General features: G+C 36.0%; 2 protein-coding genes across 2 annotated transcripts in view; one reads left to right on the plus strand and one right to left on the minus strand.

The window, feature by feature from the left end:
- LOC111505412 (trace amine-associated receptor 9) overlaps nucleotides 1-25183 on the plus strand; it is a 466598-nt gene that overhangs the window by 352342 nt on the left and 89073 nt on the right. The window lies entirely within an intron of this gene.
- On the minus strand, nucleotides 20285-23006 carry LOC141480893 (uncharacterized). The gene is made up of 2 exons (XM_074171621.1): nucleotides 22111-23006; nucleotides 20285-21930 (listed from the first exon to the last, which is right to left on the minus strand). The coding sequence occupies exons 1-2, from the start codon at nucleotides 22239-22241 to the stop codon at nucleotides 21720-21722; spliced, it is 342 nt and encodes a 113-aa protein (XP_074027722.1). The 5' UTR covers nucleotides 22242-23006; the 3' UTR covers nucleotides 20285-21719.

Consider the following 25183-nt stretch of genomic DNA (forward strand, 5'->3'; position numbering starts at 1 on the left):
TTGAAAACAAACATGACGTCGAAGTTTACAGGGTGCGTCAAAATATATTTAAGAAAAAAACATGTCGGTTCAACAGAAGTCTAGCATTCCAACATGCCAAAAGGGTACAACGTCTCGTATTTTTGTTCACCAAGTTAGCATCATCAGGAGAAAGAGGAGATCCAAAAGTGTCGTGAGGTTAAGCGTTGTGGACTCAACGTGAGGGCAATGGGGGAGCCAAGTATTCGACAATGACATTTCAAAATACGTTGTTTTGCATAAGTTTCGAAAGAAAACGATGTTCCGTACGTCGTTGGTAAACAAAAATGAGTAGTATAATGGCATTCAGAGAATACAGACGTAAAGTAGAGGAATTTGAGAGACGTGTCCAACAAATAAGTGAAGATATGCAATTATATGTGGAAAAGAAAATGGATCTCAAGCAGTTGAATAATTTACACATTCAAGACAAAGTGTTCCAGCCTCAGAGTGTAGAATATGTCGTCAACGATGCTGAAAAACAATTTTTATACTTCCGGCTACAATAATTTCTGTTCAATATGTGAATCATTCATTATACTTGACAGCATTTTTATTTTTGATTTCCGTAGATTGTAATCATCATTATCATATTGAAGATAGGAAAATATACTTAGATTTGGGAAATAATTAATATTTCATGTAAAGATGTGTATGTGTGTGTAAGAGCGAGAGGCGCGTGTGACGTAATCGATGCAAAGAGAGATGGAGATGGTATCGAGATTTACCGGTTGCTAGTGCAAGCAGGTGTTGCCAGTTGTACAATAAATCAATGTTTATGGAGTAATGTAGCGTTGCCGGTTTGAAAATTAAGTTATAGAACACACAGAGTCATCTATGAGTCACTAGCTGAACTATCTATTGGTTGAAGAAGGACACTGTAAACACTAGACTCATAAGACTGCATCTGTCAAATGTCAATACATGCCAGCATGGCAGGTTCGGCGTTGCCTGTTGTACAATAAATCAATGTGTATGGAGTAATGTAGCGTTGCCGGTTTTGGAACTACTCGACGAAAATTGGAAGCGCGAAAGTGATATATTTTATAATAATGAATCAGATTTAAGAAAAAATATGACAACCTGCGATCCGTCATTGTATACGGGGTGTCTCAAAATACATCATTGAAAACAAACATGACGTCGAAGTGTACAGGGTGCGTCAAAATATACCACTTAAGAAAAAACATGTCGGTTCAACAGAAGTCCAGCATTCCAACATGCCAAAAGGGCACTACGTCTCGTATCTTTGTTAACCAAGTTAGCATCATCAGGAGAAAGAGGAGATTCAAAAGTGTCGAGAGGTTAATCGTTGTGGACTCAACGTGAGGGCAATGGGAGAGCGAAGTATTCGACAATGACATTTCAACATACGATGTTTTCCGTGCGTTTTCGATCGTTTTTCGTGCGTTTACGATCGTTTTTCGTGCGTTTTCGACCGTTTTACGTGCGTTTACGGTCGTTTTTCGTGCGCTTCCGATCGTTTTCGACCGTTTTACGTGCGTTTACGGTCGTTTTTCGTGCGGTTTCGATCGTTTTTCGTGCGCTTTCGACCGTTTTGCATACGTTTTCAATTTTTTGTTGAGGGTATCATAAGGCGGTGAGGTTAGATAAAAAAGAAGAAATGATTTGGAAAATTATTATACATTTTTATTTTGGTAATATATCACAAAGCCATTTGTATAAAATATCTACGTTTCGGAGACTGCAATTGTAGTTGGTTCGCTTGCGAATGTGATGCATACAGGGTGAGGCACCTTCGTTGTTGTCGAATGTGGGAACCATCCATGTTGTATTGTCATAGCCCTCCAAATTAACAACGCGTGTCGGTATATTCAACTCGTGAAATTTTTCAGTTAGAAAGTCATATTTTTGATGTCCTCGCACATAAATGACATCGACACCTTGTAGATTCTCAATGAGGATGGCATCCAATTGATTATATTCCACAAAGCCAGAGGAATACCTCAATCCGTGAATGTTTCGTTCCAAGTAACAGGCGGTACGACGATCTTCTTTACTCAAACTGGAAAATGGTGTGTTTGGCAGCAATAAAAAGTTACTACACTGAATTCCAATCCTAATGGCTATTTCTTTAGGATGAAATTTTTGCTCGACGGTGAAGCCTTGAATATCTACAACAGCTATTCTCATGTTGACTCTTCGATTGATACTGAAGCAAAATCACATGTTCAGTTCCATTTTTTAATAATTTCGCTGAGTGGGAGGTGTTCTATGACAGTGTCGTGCACAATTATGCAATAGGCTCTAGTATTTTGAGGAAATCCCTCGGATGCTTCGATTTCAAGTTTTACATCAACACTGGAACTTTTAATGCTCTCATCCCTTCTGGAACAATCGATGACAAAGAGAGCTCTGTCCGTAAAGACGGTGGAAGTGAGAAGAGGATTATGTTGATTGGTTATTTTGTAGCTGAGACCAAATTGTGAGTAGTTGAAATAAGCTTGCGAAAAATTCCCCTTTGCAAAATTCAAATGCATTGTTTCCTTGGGGTAATTCTCACCGTTAAGAGTGAGCGTTATATTGGTAATATTCAAATGATTGAATATTGTTGGATCATTGTTGACTTTAGTGTAGTCACGATTTTTTTGGAAACATACAATTACATAGCGAGGGCTTTCGAGGAACGAAGAAGTCTTGACGGCCCATATTTCATTTTTTGCACCTTGTGTGAGAGCTGGCAGCATATGAAGTTCCCATTTTCTGAACGGTATGAGAATAGGAGTGTCTGCTTGGATAGCTTTCAAAAGTTGCAATTTAATTTGATCATGCGGAAAGAGTCGTTTAACTTTCAGTTCGATATTTTCAATTTCCAATTTAACTTCCGTTTTCGGTGTTAGTGCAGCAGGAGTCTCTTCTATTTTGAAACAGTTGCTATCATCTCCAGCTCGTACTAATCGAATGGTATGTTTACCGTAAGAAACACACTGATAATCGTTGAAGATATTCAAAAAATGCTTGATGGGTATGAGCATGTTGAATGTTAGATGAGTTGTGTTGATGACGCCTGTATTGTTGGGAAAAGTCCAACCGGAGGTGGCCAAGTGTTTGATATCGTCGTCGGTGTAGATGAGAAAGCCTCTAACAGTACTAACAATTCCAAGTTCACGAACTGCTTCCAATTCCTTACCACTCTGCTCATAACTAGCAGATTGAAACATGAAAGCACCAGCATTGTTTACGAATGACACCTTACCGTCCCCTTTAGTCTTCTCAACTTTTCCACTAATGAACAGCAGACTATCGTACAAAGCATCGTAGGCATCAGATTGATTGATGTTAATTTCAATAACATCGTTGTTGCGAAAAGATTTGACATATGGATAGTAGGTCCGCCATTCTATCTTTTGTATGGACTCATCGATTTGCGGTTTTCGGAAAATGTTGAACACTTGATTGGACAACATGATAACCAAGAGATTCCAGAAACAATTTATTTTCCGTTGTCAATAGTTGTCGACTAGTGAAGGTCTTGGTGAAGACTGACTTGGGGTATGGAGGTGTATTATTTTTATAGATAGTCAGCACCATACTTCCGCTTCAATTCCAAACGAATTATTATTTCTTCGTTTCGGAAATCAATGAGCCTAGAATGTTGGTCGAGCACTCGCAGCGTGATATTGTTTATTTCGTCTCTATGTGCAATAGGTAGGTAAATGGGGTGATTAGGTATTTCGTCAATTGCATACCCCGGATCAACACCAACAGCAAATTCGTATATCGTATGAGTCGGTGTGTCGTTGTAGAAGGCTCCAAACGTAATGTTGCTATCTATGTGTATGGTGCGTACTTTAATGATATCCACAGGTAGATCGGATTCGTGATGTGAGTTTGGTTTGAGAACAGTAGATGAAAACCCCAGTATGTGAGCCAAGCTATTTGCAGGTCGGAAATCAATCGAGTGCTTCAGACAGAATATTTCACTTTTCAGCGTATTATTATTCGGTTTCAGATAGAAAAAATCCTCAGGGTTTTCCTTGAACGTTTTAGGCGTGATGTATTTGTTTATTAATTCTTCAATGTCACCAATTTCGTAAGATCCAACAGGTATATCGATGCTTTTCTGTTTAGTTTTGTCAGCGTTTTCATAGTAGTAGAATTTCGTACCTTCTTCAATGTTGGGTATACTGTTGTACGAATGGAAACTGAGCAAAGCCAAAGTATATTCAGAATCAGAATCTAATCGAATGGGTGGATTGAAATCGATGGAGAGCGTCGAAGAACGACTCGTTAGCGTTAATATCATAGACATGACTGATATAATGTCAGTATGACATCTCCTTAAATAATGATTGAAACAACAACAACAACAACATTTTGCATAAAAATCATTTATTTCTACAATAATAACATTCTATTTGCGAACTCACAGGACCATAATACATTGCTTTTTGTAGCGATGACGCAGCTGATGTAGGTGGTGGTACCTCATGTCGGTAATGGATGAAACATGGTAAACGAATCTGCAAAGCGAATCGATGTTGGTAGTCCTTTGGTAATCTATGCCAAACATCCAATAATTCCCAAGGTTTAGCATTCTCAATCAAATAGTCGATCGATAAAGTTTTCAATTCAGCATCGGTTAAATCTCGCAAAGATTTATCTCCAACCATTTTTGCAGACATTATGGAGCAGAAACTGTAGGCACAGATGTCCGCAATTACTCTAGTCAAAATTTTGATACTGATCATTGTTATATGTAATCGTTATACCCCCTCCAAAATATCTGACCAATTCCATTGGAGGTTTGAGATTACCGAAACTATCAAAATATTGTACAGCATTGCCGTTTTTAATGTAAGCTACCCAATGAGTGCCTTTATTCAATCGAGAATCCAAGTTCAATACAGCACATTCTCGCAGTCGAGGACCACGAGTTGGCAACGTGTCGCGCATAAAGACTCCACGAAAATGTGGAATTCTCATTTGACGGGCACATTTTTGAATTTCCGAATCGTATAATGCTCTATGGGGTAGCTTCAGTAGGAGTTTTTTTGCTTTTTCAAGTAAAGACCTCGCCCTTTGCGTTGCTGTTGTTTCTTTAGGAACAGACCAAATCCTCGAGGTGTTTTGCGTAGGTACAAACCGGAACCTAAATGTTCCATAGCTTTATTGTGACGTTGATCTTCTTCAAGTTTCTTTTTGGCATTTTTAGCATCTATTACGGTTTTTGCGATAGCGCCTGCTCCACCTGCCAACGAACCCAAAGCTGAAAGGGCAGCGAATATAGGGATGAGGGGAAGGATTCCTCCAGATTTTGCTTCGAATGGTATTATCCTAGGTATCCGTATGTTCTTACGTCCTCCAGCTTGACTCAATGCCATTTTAGCAGCTCGCAAAGCCGAAGCACTAGATTTCTTAATATTGGTAGGATGTGGCTTCCAATTTTTAGTAATTTTTTGAAGCATATTACGTCGAAAGGACAACCCCATGCCGAGCTTACGTTTCGCTTTCATTGTTGTAGTTACGAGCCAAGCTGCAGCTTTTTCACCAAATCTAGCGTCTTTCGATTTAACGCGTTCCCAAGCTCTATTTTCCAACACTTGATCTGCTTTATGACGGTCTTCTAATGAGTCGCTTTGGGAGTACGCGATATCGTGATCTTTACAATATTCGTCCAAAGGATTTACACCGGTGTCACCGCGTTCCAATCTCTTTTTCAATTTGGTGCCTGGTCCGCAAAACTGATAACCAGGTAGATGTAATTCGAACGGGAGCTTATTGATAATCGAATTAACGACACCTGCACCGGAGTAAGTCAACATTGAGAATGATTGGGTGATGACTGTGATGTTTTTATTTATAACCGTAGCGCACTCATTATCCAGCATCACATCATGAAAGTCGTTCAACAAGACAAGACATTACCTATTGAAAATTTAGACTTTTTGAATGAAGCCAACAATAGTAGTGTAGTTGGGAAGCATGGTATATTATTACCCAATTCGTTTCGTGCAATAATTTGTGGGCCGAGTGGTTGTGGAAAGACAAACGCTATCTTAACATTGCTATTCCACCCGAATGGCGCCAAATTTGAAAATATCTACGTATATTCAAAATCATTGTATCAACCTAAATATCAAGTGGTTCAAGAAATTTTCAGTAAAGTCAAGGGGTTGGGATATTATCCGTTCAGGGAAAATGAGGATATCATAAGCCCTCACGAAGCCAAATCAAATTCCATATTCATTTTCGATGATGTCGCATGTGATGGCCAACAGAAAATTCGCGAATATTATTCTGTATGTAGGCATAAGAACATTGACGCCGCCTATCTTTGTCAGACATATTCAAAAATCCCCAAACAATTGATACGAGACAATTGCAATATGATTGTACTTTTCAAACAGGATGAAATGAATTTGAAACATGTATTCGATGAACACGTCTCTCCCGACATGTCTTTCGATGAATTCAAGAGAATGTGTGCCGAATGTTGGCAACATCGATATGGAACCGTTGTAATAATGAAAGATTTCGATAAGAATGGTGGACGTTATCGTCAAGGATTCGACAAATATATAAGTATACACAGTGCGTGATGTAGTATCATTCACCATCATGAAACCGTTGAGCAAAGAAGTTGATGTTATTCGAAAGAATAAGATCAACGAAATTGCACGCATCATTCGAAAAAAATATTTGGCTCTGAAATTGGGCAAATCCGAAGAAGATGAGTCATTGCAAAGATTTTTCAAACCTCTGTCTATTCCATTGAGGAAAATAGCTAATAAAACAGCAACACAGTCAGCTAGTACCCCATTGAAAACTGAGGCAAAAACCGAAGTCAAACAAGAGACAGTGGATGAGCCTGAAACGACTCCATTCCAATCCCTCGTACATGTTGCAGGTACAGATGAGGATGACGATGATGATGAAAACGTCTTTAGTGGGTATGCAGAAGACGAACAAGACGACAACGTTGCGTCAGGCATAAATGAACAAGTTTTAGAAGAATATATCGATCAATATCCGGTAATGTCTCAACCATACATTAAAAAACATTGGGGAAATGACAAGGAAATCGACAAAGTATACGGTCCCATATATGATGGGGTATCTTCAAAATGGTTCCAAAAGGAAATCGATTTTGACAAGCGTAGCGGATACATAAAATTGGCTGCTCATCACTGGAAAGGAACACCCGGTATATATGAACTGTTATTTCTCGACATGCCTGAAAATTATAACACTGAGGATTTGAATGTATACAAAAAGATTTTGAATTTATCGAGCGCTCACAAGAATTCGGCTGGGCATTTAAAAGGCACACAGAGATACAAGTACACCAACATAATCAAACCGTTGTTTCCTACAGCAGGAAATCGTCGTAAAACTGGTACTGGGTTTTTTCAACCTAAAACACCTCTTACTACTACTACTACTACTACGATGACATCATGTCTACCCAAAACGTCACCTCTTGCAATGACATTCAATACGAAACCCATTGAATACATTTATTGGGACGATCCCAACGAGCTATGCGAACGTCTCAAATTATTGCTAGCCTCTCGAGATGCAGGAAATACTTCACACAACAATGAAATCATTGCCATTTTGAATGAACTCAGAGAGGCAAAAATAATTCTATAAGATACACTACGTTCCCCAATACATTATCATTTTCAAAATGGTTATCGATAAGTTTGGACGTAGCGACAGCAACAGAAAGCGAAAATTGCCAACGCCCTCTGGAGGATGTTTGTTGCATTATACCTCAGATGGTAATATTCATTGTGGTGATGTGAAATTGTGTCATGTGAAGAGCCCCACCACTGATTACGATGTTGCTAATAAAAAGTATGTGGATGGAACCGAAAATGAACTTGCTTCATTTATATATCAACTAGCTAAGAAACACGAAAAACAAATGATCCAAGTAAATGAAAAACTAACCAAATTTCAAGGTGACATCTCCAAACAAATTACCGAAATAAATTCTACTATCAAGGAAATCAAAAAGATACAAAATAAAGTTCAAGCAAAACCATAATAAAAGAGCGGGGTTCACACATCTTCTCCATCAGTCGTCATGACTTCCAAAGACAAGATTCAACTTGTCAACGAACTACATAAACCAATTAGAAAAAATTATCCTCGACGCCGTACAGTTATCAAAGGAATAGATGACTTATGGCAGATGGACTTGGCTGAGATGAGATCGTTCGCTCACCAAAATCGAAATTTCAAACTGATTCTAGTCGTCATAGATTGTTTTTCGAAATTTGTGTGGACTCGACCACTGAAATCAAAAACGGGAGAGGAAATTACGAAAACGTTTGCAGATATCTTGACACATACGAAACGTTGTCCAAAAAATTTACAAACCGATCAAGGTAAAGAATTTTACAACAATAAGTTTCAAACTTTGATGAAAAAACATGGAATAAATCACTACAATACGTACAGTATCACGAAGGCTTCTATGGCTGAACGTATCATTAGAACGTTAAAAGAAAGACTTTTCAAATATTTTAGTCTGAATGGCACCTACAAATGGTTGAATGTCTTGCCTGAAATCACAAAATCCTACAATGATACGCGACACTCGAAGACGGGCATACAACCTTCGAAAATTACCAAAACTAACGAAAAACAAATTCTCAAATCAACATACACCCATGTGAAAACAGCTGGACCGAGAAAATTCAAAGTCGGTGATGTTGTACGAATCAGTAAGGCGAAACACGTTTTTGAAAAAGGCTATACGCCCAATTGGACTACGGAATTATTCAAAATTGTCAAAGTCAATATTACCAACCCCGCCACCTTCATGCTAGAAGATATGCAGGGTGCACCTATTAGGGGTGCTTTTTATGGAGAAGAATTACAAAAAACTGCAAATCCTGATATATATCTCGTTGAAAAAGTCTTGAGGAAGAAAGATAAAAAAATGTACGTAAAATGGCTGGGTTTGGATAACAAACACAACAGTTGGATCGAAAATGTCGATTTTGTATAGAATCTTATGGAAAACAAGCACACTGACAATGTATTGGGAGGGCCTTTTGTGAAGAAATATTTGTGTGTTTAACAAACGCACAATATCTGAAACGGACCACGTAATCTGAAGCTATAAGAGCGCATGCAAACACAGATGGACATTCAGTTTGAAAATGTCTCTCGATAGTGGTTACGGTAGTGAAGTTGAAGTAATGTTCGACAGTGATGGTGAAGATTATAATGGAACTCTAAGTGCAATAGACAGAGCGTTGGAGCAATACGAAATGGCTGCTCGAAACGAACATCAATTGCTGTTGATGGCATTCCCCATGTCATCTTATGAAATTCGATGTGGCCTAAGTCCATGCAGAGACTTCAGCCCATGCATAATTTTGAAGCAGCAGTTCTCCATTCGTTCCATCAATTTAACAAGTTATGAATGGGCGACCCTCATTGACATCCTGCAACAAATAAAGGAAAATTTCTTCGAATCACAAATCGATGGATATCTAGACGAATATGATCCAATTACAACACGTTGCGGGGATTACATTTACGTCACACAGTACATCGAAAGTAATACCAAACAAGTTTCCATTTCCAAGGACACCACGAACATGGAGCTGTTTCAACGAGATGTAAACGATATCCTGAATACTCACCTTGGTGTGCTCTCTGACCGTATCGCTATGCTGGATGCTTTGAACTTTTGTGATTATTATCGAGGTGTTTTCAATATAATAAAATCATGGTTACGTGAGAATAAAACTAATTTAACTTTGGAAGAAATCATAGAAGGTTTTTGTCAAGCCTCAGCTCTAGATAGTCTGTATGCTAATGCTTTACGTGAATATTTATTTTATTATAAACAAAAAATAGTGTATGATTTATGTAATGAATGAGAAAACGTTGTAACATTTGTTTCATTTAATGTATAAGGTGAAAACAACAGCTTTAAAAAGTTATTTTATGGAATAAAACACCAAAATTTCAATATATATTTTATTCAAATTTTATCAACGTGTGTGTACAACAATAAATAAGTATACAAAATTTCAATATATTTCATTCAAATTATATCAACGTGTACATGTACAATAATAAATAATATACAAAAACTGAAATACTCAAACATATTTCTGTTTGCAGTCAATTGAAAAGTTGTTGAAAATTCTCAGAGTAACTCACACCTATCAGTCATATTCAAACAAGGACAAAATTCATCAATGAATCACATAAATAGAAATAAAATCCAAATGATAACCTCATTTCAAGCTATAGTGCCCCCAAGGTGAAGTGTCGGATGATTTGGGGATTAATTTTCGTTTATCGTCGTGTGGACTCAAGCCTATTTTCACCTGCTTGATACTGAAAACTTTGTGAGCATATGATCGAATAGTGAACTGCTCACATATTTTTTCTTTAAAATTTCTGAGACAATCGATATAATCTTTGAAATCAATTTTATTTTTGACTACATTATATCGAATTCCCTTTGATTTTTTGATAACTTTTCCACCCTGCACTTTGTAGGTGTACAATTTGGAACGTAACCCCGCAAAGTGCGTGATGATTTTATCATTTGCTTCATCTTTCATTAACCCAGGAATTTTTTTATTCACAAGTGGAATTTGAAACTTATTATCGGGCGAATAATCGGAAGTATCAAATTTTGATAGGTAATTTTTGATGAGTTCTGAATAGACATCTTCACACGTTATTTCGTAGATGAAGCTATCTGTATACATTAACTTGCAATTTTCTATACCTAGAGTGGGCACCATGAAATCGTAATGGAAATCAAACATGCATGTTTTTGAAATATCTAAAATTGCCATTCCGATGTACAGAGGTTTATTGAAAACAAGTTCAGTCTTTTTCAATTCAATAGCCACCAAGTCTGTATCGAAAACGGTTCGACTCTGAAATCGAGGGCTCGCAATTAAATTTTTGGCGCCATAACGACCGTTCCAGGAATTCACGAATTTCAAAAATATTTTCCAAAATTGAACGATTATGAGGCTCCACCCAATAATGACGATGATGAGACTGAAATTAAATTCCATTATTGTTGGATCAAAGACATGTCTGTCTCGTTTTGTTGTCGTGAGTCTGGCAGGTATTACTACAAAAAATGATTTTTCCTTTGCTTGATTCAATTCCAAAGTGTAAACATTAACAGAAATATTATTAAGTTTTTCAAATTATTTGGAGATTTGATGTAAATCCATTGGAGTATTTAGCCCTGTAGTATTCAGAACTGTAGAATAGTGTGGATATTTTGACACTCTATTAGAATTTTTTGCTACAGGATACAAGGCGCTAATAATACTCCAGAAGAAGCACATTTCGTCATTGTTTTGTACATTAATGCATGCCTTCTTCCTTGCGATTTCTTGTGGCACTGGAATGAAAGAAGAACCGTTACCAATCACATATTTATTAATTGCTACCTCCAACAAAAGAATTTTACTCAAAGCCCACCCCGACAATTGTTCTTCAAATTCGCCTAATTTATTCAATATAACATCCACAGCGTTTTCATTGTACCAAGCAGCCTTTTTATCTAACCTCACCGCCTTATGATACCCTCAACAAAAAATAGAAAACGTATGTAAAACGGTCGAAAGCGCACGAAAAACGATCGAAACCGCACGAAAAACGACCGTAAACGCACGTAAAACGGTCGAAAACGATCGGAAGCGCACGAAAAACGACCGTAAACGCACGTAAAACGGTCGAAAACGCACGAAAAACGATCGTAAACGCACGAAAAACGATCGAAAACGCACGGAAAACATCGTATGTTGAAATGTCATTGTCGAATACTTCGCTCTCCCATTGCCCTCACGTTGAGTCCACAACGATTAACCTCTCGACACTTTTGAATCTCCTCTTTCTCCTGATGATGCTAACTTGGTTAACAAAGATACGAGACGTAGTGCCCTTTTGGCATGTTGGAATGCTGGACTTCTGTTGAACCGACATGTTTTTTCTTAAGTGGTATATTTTGACGCACCCTGTACACTTCGACGTCATGTTTGTTTTCAATGATGTATTTTGAGACACCCCGTATACAATGACGGATCGCAGGTTGTCATATTTTTTCTTAAATCTGATTCATTGTTATAAAATATATCACTTTCGCGCTTCCAATTTTCGTCGAGTAGTTCCAAAACCGGCAACGCTACATTACTCCATACACATTGATTTATTGTACAACAGGCAACGCCGAACCTGCCATGCTGGCAGGTATTGACATTTGACAGATGCAGTCTTATGAGTCTAGTGTTTACAGTGTCCTTCTTCAACCAATAGATAGTTCAGCTAGTGACTCATAGATGACTCTGTGTGTTCTATAACTTAATTTTCAAACCGGCAACGCTACATTACTCCATAAACATTGATTTATTGTACAACTGGCAACACCTGCTTGCACTAGCAACCGGTAAATCTCGATACCATCTCCATCTCTCTTTGCATCGATTACGTCACACGCGCCTCTCGCTCTTACACACACATACACATCTTTACATGAAATATTAATTATTTCCCAAATCTAAGTATATTTTCCTATCTTCAATATGATAATGATGATTACAATCTACGGAAATCAAAAATGAAAATGCTGTCAAGTATAATGAATGATTCACATATTGAACAGAAATTATTGTAGTCGGAAGTATAAAAATTGTTTTTCAGCATCGTTGACGACATATTCTACACTCTGAGGCTGGAACACTTTGTCTTGAATGTGTAAATTATTCAACTGCTTGAGAATCATTTTCTTTTCCTCATATAATTGCATATCTTCACTTATTTGTTGGACACGTCTCTCAAATTCCTCTACTTTACGTCTGTATTCTCTGAATGCCATTATACTACTCATTTTTGTTTACCAACGACGTACGGAACATCGTTTTCTTTCGAAACTTATGCAAAACAACGTATTTTGAAATGTCATTGTCGAATACTTGGCTCCCCCATTGCCCTCACGTTGAGTCCACAACGCTTAACCTCACGACACTTTTGGATCTCCTCTTTCTCCTGATGATGCTAACTTGGTTAACAAAAATACGAGACGTTGTACCCTTTTGGCATGTTGGAATGCTAGACTTCTGTTGAACCGACATGTTTTTTTCTTAAATATATTTTGACGCACCCTGTAAACTTCGACGTCATGTTTGTTTTCAATGATGTATTTTGACGCACCCTGTACACTTCGACGTCATATTCGTTTTTCAATGGTGTATTTTGAGATACCTTATACACATTGAGAGATCGCACGTTGAAAACTTACAGCCTCGCGGAACTGTTATGTTTTTTCTTAAATGATGTATTTTGACGCACCCTGTACACTTCGACACCATTTTTTTTTTCAATGATGTATTTTGAGATACCTTGTAACATTGAGGGATCACACTTTGAAACGATACAGCCTCATTAATCTGTAATGTTTTTTCTTAAATCTGATTCATTATTATTAATATATCACTTTCGCGCTTCCAATTTTCGTCGAGTAGTTCACGATCAATTCCAAAACCGGCAACGCTACATTACTCCATAAACAATGATTTATTGTACAACTGGCAACGCCGAACCTGACATGCTGGCATGTATTAACATTTGACAGATGCAGTCTTATGAGTCTAGTGTTTACAGTGTCCTTCTTCAACCAATAGATAGTTCAGCTAGTGACTTATAGATGACTCTCTGTGTTCTATAACTTTTGTTTTTTCCATATACTTTTGTATCGATGAATCGAGCACTTATTTTTGTGCGGTTACTGATAACAGGACATGAAACAATTCTGTACGATAAATTATTATAATGAATCTCTCAATATACGCAAAGCCACGTAAATTTGTGCATCGATTACGTCACACGCGCCTCTCGCTCTTACACACACATGCACCTCTTTACATGAAATATTAATTATTTCCCAAATCTAAGTATATTTTCCTATCTTCAATATGATAATGACGATTACATTCTACGGAAATCAAAAATAAAAATGCTGTCAAGTATAATGAATGAGTCAATTTCGGTCCCGACAAAACTAACGCTGTAAATACCAAACATTCGCAGTTAACTTCAATATCTTACGATGGTGTAGAGGCTAAGGACAATGTCTACGGCGCGGACGACCCAGGTTCGAATCTCATAACTATAAACTTTTTTCAATTAAAATCACGTGACTGAAGGGGGCCGAGGGAGCTGATAGGTTAGGTGTAGTACCAAGGGGGCCGATAGGTTAGGTGAAGTACCAAGGGGGCCGAGGGGCGGAGTTCTACGCTTAAATCGCTACTATACTCGTTCCATCCTGCGTCGATGACGTCACACGTTTCCCCCTCACAGACACCGTCCCGCACCCTCATTGACATTTGATAGTTGCACAGACACCGATCCGTATTGACAGACATCATAAAACCGGCAACTGCGCATACTGCGTCGCATGACAACACCCATATGTCTAGTGTTTACAGTGTCCTTCTTCAACCAATAGATAGTTCAGCTAGTGACTCATAGGTGGCGCCAGTGTGGTGTACTTGCGATGATGCATCTGGGTCACGTGACAATTTGGAGCGCTCTGATTGGACTCTGCCGTACGCGTGACCTTGAAAGAAACCAAAAACGCCAGAATGGACCTTAGCCGTTTTCCATGTTAATCTCCACAAGGAATGGGCCAGAACCGGCCTAGTACATTTACTTAAGAAGAATTACTGAAATAATTTTTGCATAGAAGTAGAGATGCTAGAATTTAGTTGTGAATAACTTGGTAACGTAACGTCACTCAACTATCAGAATTGGTGGAGACATAAAGTACCACAAGAGAAGACCAAATATGCATAAAGAGCAAGAATCAAGTAAATCTTGTTGCTTGATTCTGTGTTTTTGCGGTAGTGGTGTCTCCCAGAGATCCATATTGTCTGCAATCCCCTTTTATTGTATATCAACAACTCCTAAGGCCTTCGACCGTGTGTCGCATGAGGAATTTGCTGACCAAACTTCGATGCTATGACTTGTCGGATCATTTTTCTGTATGGCTCTCCAGCTCTTTGAAAAAACGTTCCCTGCAAGTGGCCGTCGATATTGTCTAAAACTCTCTCTTCATTGTGCATCAATTACATATTGAAAAAATAACAAGAATCCAATATATTGCTTTGCTGACGACAGCACACTTGTCTCGTCATTATATTTGGATTCCAGGACATCCGCTGCGGATACACATCATCACTGGCAGCAAGAGGATGCGTATCTCAATGAGAATCTAGAAGTGATTTCGAATTGGGGTGAAAATAACCAGGTCCAATTCAATAATATAATGATATATAATAATATATGTTATTCAAGTTCCAAATACAAATACAAATGAGAAGTACAAATTAAAAGTTCAAATAAAGAACGAGATGCTCGATGAGTAAGTGAATACTTGTTTCGAGATACAAATTTGGTGTGAATATGGGCATATACATACATACATTGAAATAGTTTAACAAAAACATAGAATGGATAACATATAAAGGTATTCGACTACGAATATATTCAATCGTAAATGTGAATAAAAATGAACAGCTATTATAATTTGGTATTATACTTAAAATAAAATGAAATGAAAAAACAAACACTATAATACATAACAAAAACACAGTACAAGATTATTTAGCTTTCAACCAGTTCTGTTTAATATAACATATTGATAATGCTTGATGAAAGTGAGACATAGGCATTTAAAATAAAAATATGAAAACAAATAGTAGGTATAATACAGTAACACAATTTTCAACTTAGCGAATATCAAACTTTTAAACAGTTCAGTTCAATACAATATATCAATAATCTATATACCTGTTTGCTAACAGTGATATATCGTTATTCAAAAGGTTTTCAATTTTCATTATCCTTCAGTGACTACTGTTCTAGGCATTTTCAGAATGCATTTTTTTAATTCTTTTTTGAAAGTAAAAATGTTTTTGATGTCGGTTATCAATTTGAGAATTGAATTATGTACTTTAGGTGCAATGTATCTATATGACCTTTGACCAAACGATTCAGCCATGTGAGGTACTATATGTTGATTTTTCTGGAGAGTTTCCTAATGGTGAGTAGGTAGCTGTGCCTGATTCCGTGAAGTATGATATTTCAAACCAGTTTTCAGATAGTACAATTGCCTTGGAAGAAGGATATAACTTTCACTAAAAAGCTGGTCTGAAGGATATCTGTTGTTTTTTGATAGCATTATTCTCAGAATTTTTTTTGAATGGTTTCCAGAGGCTTAAGGTGCGTTCTCAGTGCGTCGCCCCATCCCAAAATACCATATCTCAAATGACTTTCTACCAAGGCGTGGTACAGGGTTTTCAGCTGGTCATATTTCAGTATTTTTTTTCAAATATTCAAATCTGTATAGTATTGTCTGTATTTTTTTAATATTATACGTGATATGGTGATTCCACTTTAAATGAAGATCAAAGAAGACGCCCAAATATTTGATTTTTTCTACTGTGTAACGGTTTCTTTAGTTTTTTTAGGTATTCATTCAACGCGGTTATTTGTCCATATTTTTCCGTATCGTTGGCTTCGGAATCGTAGCCACAGTTCCTTTAACTCGGATGCTAAATGGGTTGCATATTCTTGGTGGACAGATTGTCATATTCAATAAAGAATCACGGGTTTCCGAAGTACAATTTATTTATTAGTTCTCGGTACGGAGAAGAAAAAAAACCTTTTTTCTTTAAGAGATAAAAATTAAACTTGTCGGATTTTGCCAAGTGTCAGTGCTGATGTGTACGAATTTTTCTGTCGTGTTCCAAATTGAAAATTCTCACAAAATTGTGGATTACTACACTTCTGCTTTCAAGCGACTAATTGCCTATCGTTTCGTCACTTTGTTGTGACCTCAGCGAATAGTTTGCTCTTCGTTACGAAGGATTTACGTAAGCCGATAACAACGTCATGAATCGATACTACTCTCAACCAACCAAAGAGGTGAGGGAAAATAAGAAAGCCGGTGAGGCTAAAGATAATTAAAACGGGGAATATTTTTAAGGGTTTTAGTTCTATTCCTAGTCTTCGTCCTGGTCCTGGTACCCATGACCCCAGGTATTACCGTGACCATTCAGTGATCGTCCGATTATTGGGATTCAATTGGACTCCCAAACGATTATTTCTACAATATTCCATAACCTGCCGTTCCATATCGGAGACCGCCTGGAGAAATTGCAACCCACCCGCGAATTATTTGAACGAGTTCAAATAATTCGCGGGTTCGAGTTTCGTAACATTCCGAGTTGGAGGGCTGTGACTGCTATTCCGTGTGCCGTTGGACAGTGGAACCATCCTCGTCATTCATTATTCAGATAAGCTGCATGATTTTATTAGTTTTCTCTTTCCGCTGGAAAGCAAATATTTAATACATATTTAATTATTACTTCTTAAAATTTGAGTTAGCTATGTCTAAATAAGATCCTAAAGAACAGTATTTGGGGACTAGTAACATAATGTTGTTCATTTTTGTTCCTTGAAATTGGTCTATACTCATTTCGTAAAATTTAGAGATACAAATAATAAGAAAAGATCCAAGGGCTCTTTGCAGTTATTTAACTTATGTTGGCTCTGAAAAACAGAACCATATCTAGCTAGTGGGAGTCTCTCAACTTAGACTCGTTCATTTTTTTTAAGTTTGTGGCGCCCTATATATATTTTTAATTTTTCCCTATCCGGTATAGAGAGTGTTCGAGTTCAACCCACCCTATACCCGACTGAGCTGCCGTGCAATCTTTTGCGCGTGCCTCTTGAGCGTCTCTTACCGAGCCCTTCAGAAATTACCTAACCTTTTAATAAATAGTAACTAAGAACAATAAGTTTTTTTGTTTTGTTGTTTTATTGGCTCGTGGCTACTGATTGAATTTTGATGGGTAGACCTTGAATCTTGACTTCTAAATTGATGAAGGGAATGTGTTTTGATTTGTTGCACGTGAATATCATGTAATTCTTTTTTTCTAAATTAACTGTGAGGAGTTTGTGTTTTAACCAGGTTTTAATACGACTAAAGCCTTTTTCTGCTTTTTCCTTAAGAGAAATCCAGCTCTCGTCTTCATATAATATGGCTGTGTCATCAGCAAATCCTATAATATCCCCACCACTCTCTAGCGCAAATAAACCATTTATATATATGCTAAAAAGAATAGGACCTAGAACGGTTCCTTGTGGTACACCATACTCGGTATTTTCTTCGGTACTCAGTATGTTGTCAATTCTTACTACTTGCTTTCTCCTTAAGAGATAACTTTCGAATAATTTCAGTGAATTTCCTCGGACGCCAATGTCTTCAAGAGTAAGGGATGGCTTACAGTGTCGAAATCTTTCGACAGATCTATGAATAGGCATAAGCATGCTTCATTCTCACTAACAGCACTGTTGATTTTTTTGGTTAGTTCATGAATTGCGTCTTCTGTGGATGTATTCTTCTTGAAGCCAAATTGGTGATCCGAGATAATACGGTATTTTTCAAGATAGGATATCAATCTGTTTCTCAATAACTTTTCGAAAAGTTTGGTCAGGTGAGTTATTAATGATATAGGTCTATAGTTGTCGACCTTAGATTCATCGCCTTTTTTGTGTATAGGTATGACAACAGAGTTTTTGAAGGCGATTGGCCATAGACCAATTTCGATACAAGAATGTACGCGAGTTGTTCGACTATTTGGGAAACTATTGCTTTGAGTGTTTCTGATTTGATATTATCTAATCCGACAGATTTTTTATTTTTCAATTATTTTATGAGGTATGTTAATTCTCTTTCATTCGTTGGAAATAGGATCACGATTCAATTTATACTTTGAATCACGAGCAATTTTGTCAGCGAGCGTATTACCTATCTTAGCAAATTTAGAATTAAATTCATTTGAAATGTCATGTTTATCTATTATTATTTCGTCTGCATCATTTTTCAATGATTCAATTTTGTGTTTCTTTTTATTCTGGGCCAGTTAATTGTTTCACTACGCCCCAAAGTTTCTTGCTGTCTGCAGAGTTAATACGTATTTGCAGCTTGTAATAATCATATTTGGTTTAATGTTACCAAAACCTAGGCATCGGTTTTCTCCAAAAAATGTAAATGTCTCTGAACCGAATATAATCATGCCAGGTCAGACAATTCCACTATCTGCTTCGATAAGTTTGTTGGGGGTTAAAATGGATACCAATATGTTTCGTCGCAATCATGTTGCTGGAATTGCAAAAGCCGCTTCTCAAACGTTTGGAACACTGTTCCGAACCAGAAAACTGTACACACCTCAGAAACTTTTGATGCAATATGCACCAGAATAATAAATTATTGTGAAGCTGGTCCTAGTTCATCTTCACACGACGTTTTCTCAACAGAAAATAAAGCCTTGCTTGTGACAAAGCCGTTCAAGTTAACACAATGAAGCCAACGACAATAAAATATAGAAGCAAAGGTGTCACTGTTGGTCCCAAGACAAAAAATGTAGCGTTATCACCGTTTCTAGTACCAGTTAAAAACACATCAACTTCACCTATCAAAACCGCCGAGATTGCCGGTATGAAAAGGAAGTTTTTCCCAGATTCAAAACCAACAGACGATTTATCTATTCCATCGCAATCTTCATCAATCTCTAGTGAGTATGAACAAAAAACTACTTCTTCCGAAGCGAGTTGGTCTCGAGATGATAAAGACAGACACTTTCAAAATGTAATGCGTAGTGCAACATTGACCGCTGTGGAAAAAGAGCCTAAAATGACGTTAGGACTGCCTAAAGACAGTTACCATTTGATAAAACTATTAAGTGATAATATCCCAGTTCCTATTAGGGACATTTTAATAACATTGAAGAAAATAAAGTTAAATGAATCATTTGACACAGAGCACTATAAGTAGAATATTTTCAAAAACAGTAATTGTTCTAGCAGAAAAAATGAGGGAGTTAATTGTGTGGCCTAAACCATCTGACATAGTTGAACATTTACCTATCGCTTTTAGAGCACGGTATTCTAAAGTTTCTATCATGGTCACAATATAAGAAATGTAATACTCTGAAATACCTTATTTCTTGTACTCCAGATGGGTTAGTCAATTTTATTTCGGAAGGATATGGTGGAAGGGCTTCTGACATCATTATAGTAGAAAATTGTGGCTATCTAGAATGTTTACCTCCAAACACAGCTGTTATGGCAGACAGAGGCCTCAAAGACTTGTCTCATTTGATAGAAAATAAAAAATGTACCCTTATTCGGCCTCCTTCAATTGTTAAGTCTACAGCAAGTACAAAACATGAGGTGAAGCAGTCCAAAAGAATAGCAGCATTAAGAATTCATGTAGAGCGTGTAATAAACAGGTTGAGAGAATTTCATATGTTGTTGCCTCATGCATGTGTACATCACAGCTTAGTTCCGATAGTAGATGAAGTAATAGTAATAGCATGTGGCATAATCAATATGCAAAACGTTTTAATGAAAAAATAAATAAAATTTTCAAGTGTTTTATTTTTATTCATATTGGTGTGGCACACTCAGAAGGTACCTTCTGTACCAATGTACAAACTCCAAATAGAATGAATATAGGTTACAAGTAACTTGGCTTACTGACAACTAAAATTTCAACTTGCTCCTCATACTATGATTTATTTGATATTTTCACATATAATAGGAAAAATAGCATTACACCAAAAATGCATGCCTTTTTCCAAAATATTTGCACAATAGTTCTCATCACAATTTACAATATAAATGTCTACTTTCTTTGATATTTCAAAATCATGATGTGCAACACAGAAAAGCCCTTTTTTTTATTTGAAAAATACATCTGCATTTGGACCTGAGCCATATATTTTGAGGATATAACATCTTTTGAAACATATCTACTCATGGCTTTCTCAGATGATGGACATTTGAGTTCAATACTGTAATCAATACTCTCACCATCAGGAGATGCACCATTAATTTTTAGTTTTATTTTTTTTTCGACTTCTTTCAATACTTTTTTCTCTAGCAAACGCCCTCTTTTCATCGCCTCTGTGTCCTTTAATTTAATTGCTCCCATTATATATTCACATAAAATGCCTTCGAAAACTTTGCAGTGTGCTGCTTCATGCATCTTCGAAGCAGTAATCCTAGCATACCGTAGCTCATGCCACAGCGGACAGTCATTCTGATCAATTGTAGCTAGATTAGCTTCATTGCAAGATGATGTGTCCATCATACTCCTGCAATAGTTGATGAACTCTGTGGCGTTAGCTGGTTTATTTGGTAGTGTATTTACTAAATGATGAATGGATAATTTTTCTACTCTGCTTTTTTCCTTATAGTATTTCATGAGTTGACTTTCCATGTGACCGATGCTTTTGCTATGGTTTATTAGAGTTGGCAGAAGGCTTCGGGTATTGGCAGATGGAGCAGGTTTGGCCTTTGAACTACTACATAACTCTTCAGCTCTTATATACTTAAGGGTTGTACCTATCGTGGATAATTTGGACTTCTTCCAGTAACAGTCGATACTAGTAGAGGGAGGGTCTTCGCTACGCCTGTACAGCCAAGCTATAAAAGCTATTGCATGCTTACATTCACTTGAAAATTAAAAATATATATAATAATTATATTTTCTGGATAAAACATGATCGCATTTTGAAATCAGACTCTTATTTTTATGAAACAAAATGTGTAAGTTGCAACTTGTGTTAATACTTATTCGTGCACTCTGAATAATACTTTACCAATCAATTATATGTACCTGAATTTGCTGCGCAATCTTCACATTCTGCAGAGACAATTCTCTGTTCAGCTTCATCACATACTGCTGCTACAGAGTAACACTTCTGTTTCACATTATGTTCGGGAGTAATACGAGCTTTCACTACACATATGTTTGCTTCCCTATTTACTTGAACATATCCAATAGCTGAATCGCCATAAGAATATCTTTCGGACCTAAAACAACAAATATTATTAGGTTAGAATAAGAAGTGATTGTAAACATTTTCTCAAACAAATTTTTCACTACATTATTTGAGGTTATGTACACTTTTTCAATGTTAGTAAGCAAATAACTAGAAAACTGAACGAAAAGCTGAAATTAAAGACACTTATACACAATAATTATTCAAGTACCTTGCAGCTTTGACGCCTCTAATCTCAGCTGAAGTGAAATCGGGATGATTTGCGAAAAAACTTGTCATCATGAAGACATGTATTCTTGGCAAATTGTCAAATTGTGCCATGACAAATCCGGCTTCAGTCATTGTATTTATTTTCTGGGACGTTCACAGTATTTTAGTAGCCAAATAACAGCTTGTAAAACTTTAATCAGACGGACAAACAATGATAGAATAGTACAGAACAGCATGTAAATAAATGTTGTTGACATGGACTTTGACGTCATTCTAAGATCCTACCAATCCCGTTGCGTTTTACCTAATTTGAATCTGTGTCGTAATTTTTACGTTTTCAATTATGAACTATTTAAAATTCATAAAGTATATAGTCATGTGAACCCATTTACATTGATCTGGTATCAAAATAGATTGAGAAAAACATTAAAATGAGCTATTTTATATTACATGCATATGACCTATTATCGGCATTATTGCTTGATCTATTCGCGGCAGATGGCGCTGTGCGTGGCTCCTTGATATTTCTTGATCTATTCGTGGGCAGATGGCGTTGCACTTAAGTATAATCTATTGCTTGATCTATTCGCGGACAGACGGCGCTGTACGTAATGTCTTTGATATTTCCTGATCTATTCGCGGGCAGATAGAGCTGTATGTAACCTCCTTGAAAAGTTGTTCAGAATGAAATCAAAATGAAAAACATATTTTAAGAATTATAAATGTAAGCGAAATTTTGTACTACAGATGAAATATTTTGATATTTAAATAATTTCAATTATCCGTGATTTAGTACAGACGAAAGTTTTGAACGAAACGGGAGATACATTTCAAAAATCCAATTCTATTATTTGAAAGCAAACCAGAATATGGATTTCAACAATGAAAACTTTATCGTAAATTATACACCTAAAAAATTCAGTTACAATATTTCAAAAAATCAAAAAAATAGAATTAAGGTGCTTGACATTCGTATCAGATCAAAAGATTGATTTGAAAAATAAAATTATTCACTGAAAAAATGTTTTCAGTCCATTAATATTTTGAATGAAATCTCAAATCAAAGCATCAAGACTGAATTGCTTTTTGAAATCATTACTGCAAATTTTCTCTTTACTTCGAAACAAATTTTACAACTGTCCGCCATCTGTTGGAGACTTAGTGCATCTCAATTTTACTATAGAGTTTGAGACCTCAAACTTTATTAAGTTGTTTGAGAGGAATTTTACATTCGTGCGCCGTCTGTTGAAGATTTATAATATTAGTGACTAGAAGTCAAAAAAAAAATTTCGAAAATGAATCGGACTAAAAAGTGAAAAATAAATATAGTTTGAAAAACTAAAAAACACGCTTTTATAACATATGGAACTAAAAAGTAAAAAATAAATATAGTTTCAAAATACTAAAAAACACGGTTTTTAAGAACATCGAACTAAAAAGTTGAAAATATTTTTTTAAATAAGCTTAAAACAATAACGAACGAAAAATACTAGTATTATTGTGAAAAAGCCTGGGCTCCTTTTGCCATATTTTTTGTGTATCAAGCGCCCGTCGCTTTTTTCACAATAATACTAGTAGTATATTGTTTTAAGCTCATTTAAAAAAATATTTTAACTTTTTAGTTCGATGTTCTTCAGAAGAGTGTTTTTTAGTTTTTGAAACTATATTAATTTAATATGTAAATGACTTATGTAATTGGAATTATATATTGGCACCAATGTCGCATATAATTGCGAAATGAACTCAGATTATAAGATAAACTAACACAGTTAGGAAGGAACTCGAGTAGATATTTCAAAAATATTTAATGGATGACGTCAAGCCACATTGACACAAATTCAAATCACATTGCTATGGTTTGTCTGATAACTCATTTCCATCATATATTTCAAAAAATATTATTGTTTCTTATAATCATAAAATATTTTCATGTTCTCATTGCAATGATATTGAAAAACTGAAGTTACCTTTCCTTAGATTTAAAAAGTATGTGAAATCTATTTTATTTATAATTAGTTATCGGTTCTTCATATACTGTTTTTTTTTAATTTTATGTTAATATTCATTACTTAGCATTTATAATTTGTTCACTCACTCTCTTCCATATGTAAAATGAGAATGTTTTTTGGATTTATTCTGTTTGTATCCCTATTTGTGTAATAAATAAATAATAAATTATAAATAATATCAATTGATGTCACAGTGTCATCCTAACTATTTACTGCATTTCAATAAATATATTCACATATTGATCGGGAAAGGATCCAACTAGCAATCAATATTGAATAAGTATTTGTAACTAGAAAACGAAAAGAAAATCTTTAAGAAATGAGTAATTACACAACTTCATCAAAAATGATTATCTTTCTTTTATAGAGGCGACGCAAAAAGCCAAAGTTCAAAAGTTTATTCAACAACTTCAGTTAACCTAATTGCATTATAGAACTAATATTTTCAATTCGTGAAAAGGTATTTTCATTTGTGGGCTATAATCGACCCTCGATGAAAATTCCTTCGTTCAATTTCGAATTTTCCGGATTTGAAATGAATGACAAGAAAGTGTTATTTGATTTCGTTTGTGTACTAGGAGGCTTTTCACCATCACTTATTAGAATAATTAAATTGAAAAAAGAAATGTATTTGAATGAAAGTAACTATTTCAAGAGTATGGCGTCCAAATCCCTCACAGAAGCCGTACAAAACAAACGCAATATCCATTTTACAAGAGGTAATTCTAAATAAGTTATCCTTATCGTTGTGTCATTTTTCTATATTTCAGAGTTTGAAAATGGCTAAAAAATAGTGAGTCGCATTTTCGCACAGTCTTAAAAAATGGGAAGCAAATATAATAACATAATAAAATAATGATTACAGTAATTATTTGAAATAAGTAGTAGTAGGAAAAATAACCACATCATGGTTGTCTTGAAATGAATTCGTCGAAGAAACCATCTTGTTATGTTCACCAAAAATATTTTGACGAAATGTAAACTCTATCATTAGCTTTCCAGAAGAAAGCGAAGTTTTGATTTCATACTGATCTGATTGAATGAAAATAAAACTCAGACCAGTGT

Source organism: Leptinotarsa decemlineata, unplaced genomic scaffold, assembly GCF_025532065.1.
Source record: "Leptinotarsa decemlineata unplaced genomic scaffold, Ldec_3_MD MMD2_tig00000026_RagTag_RagTag, whole genome shotgun sequence".
NCBI classification, from domain to species: Eukaryota; Metazoa; Arthropoda; class Insecta; order Coleoptera; family Chrysomelidae; genus Leptinotarsa; species Leptinotarsa decemlineata.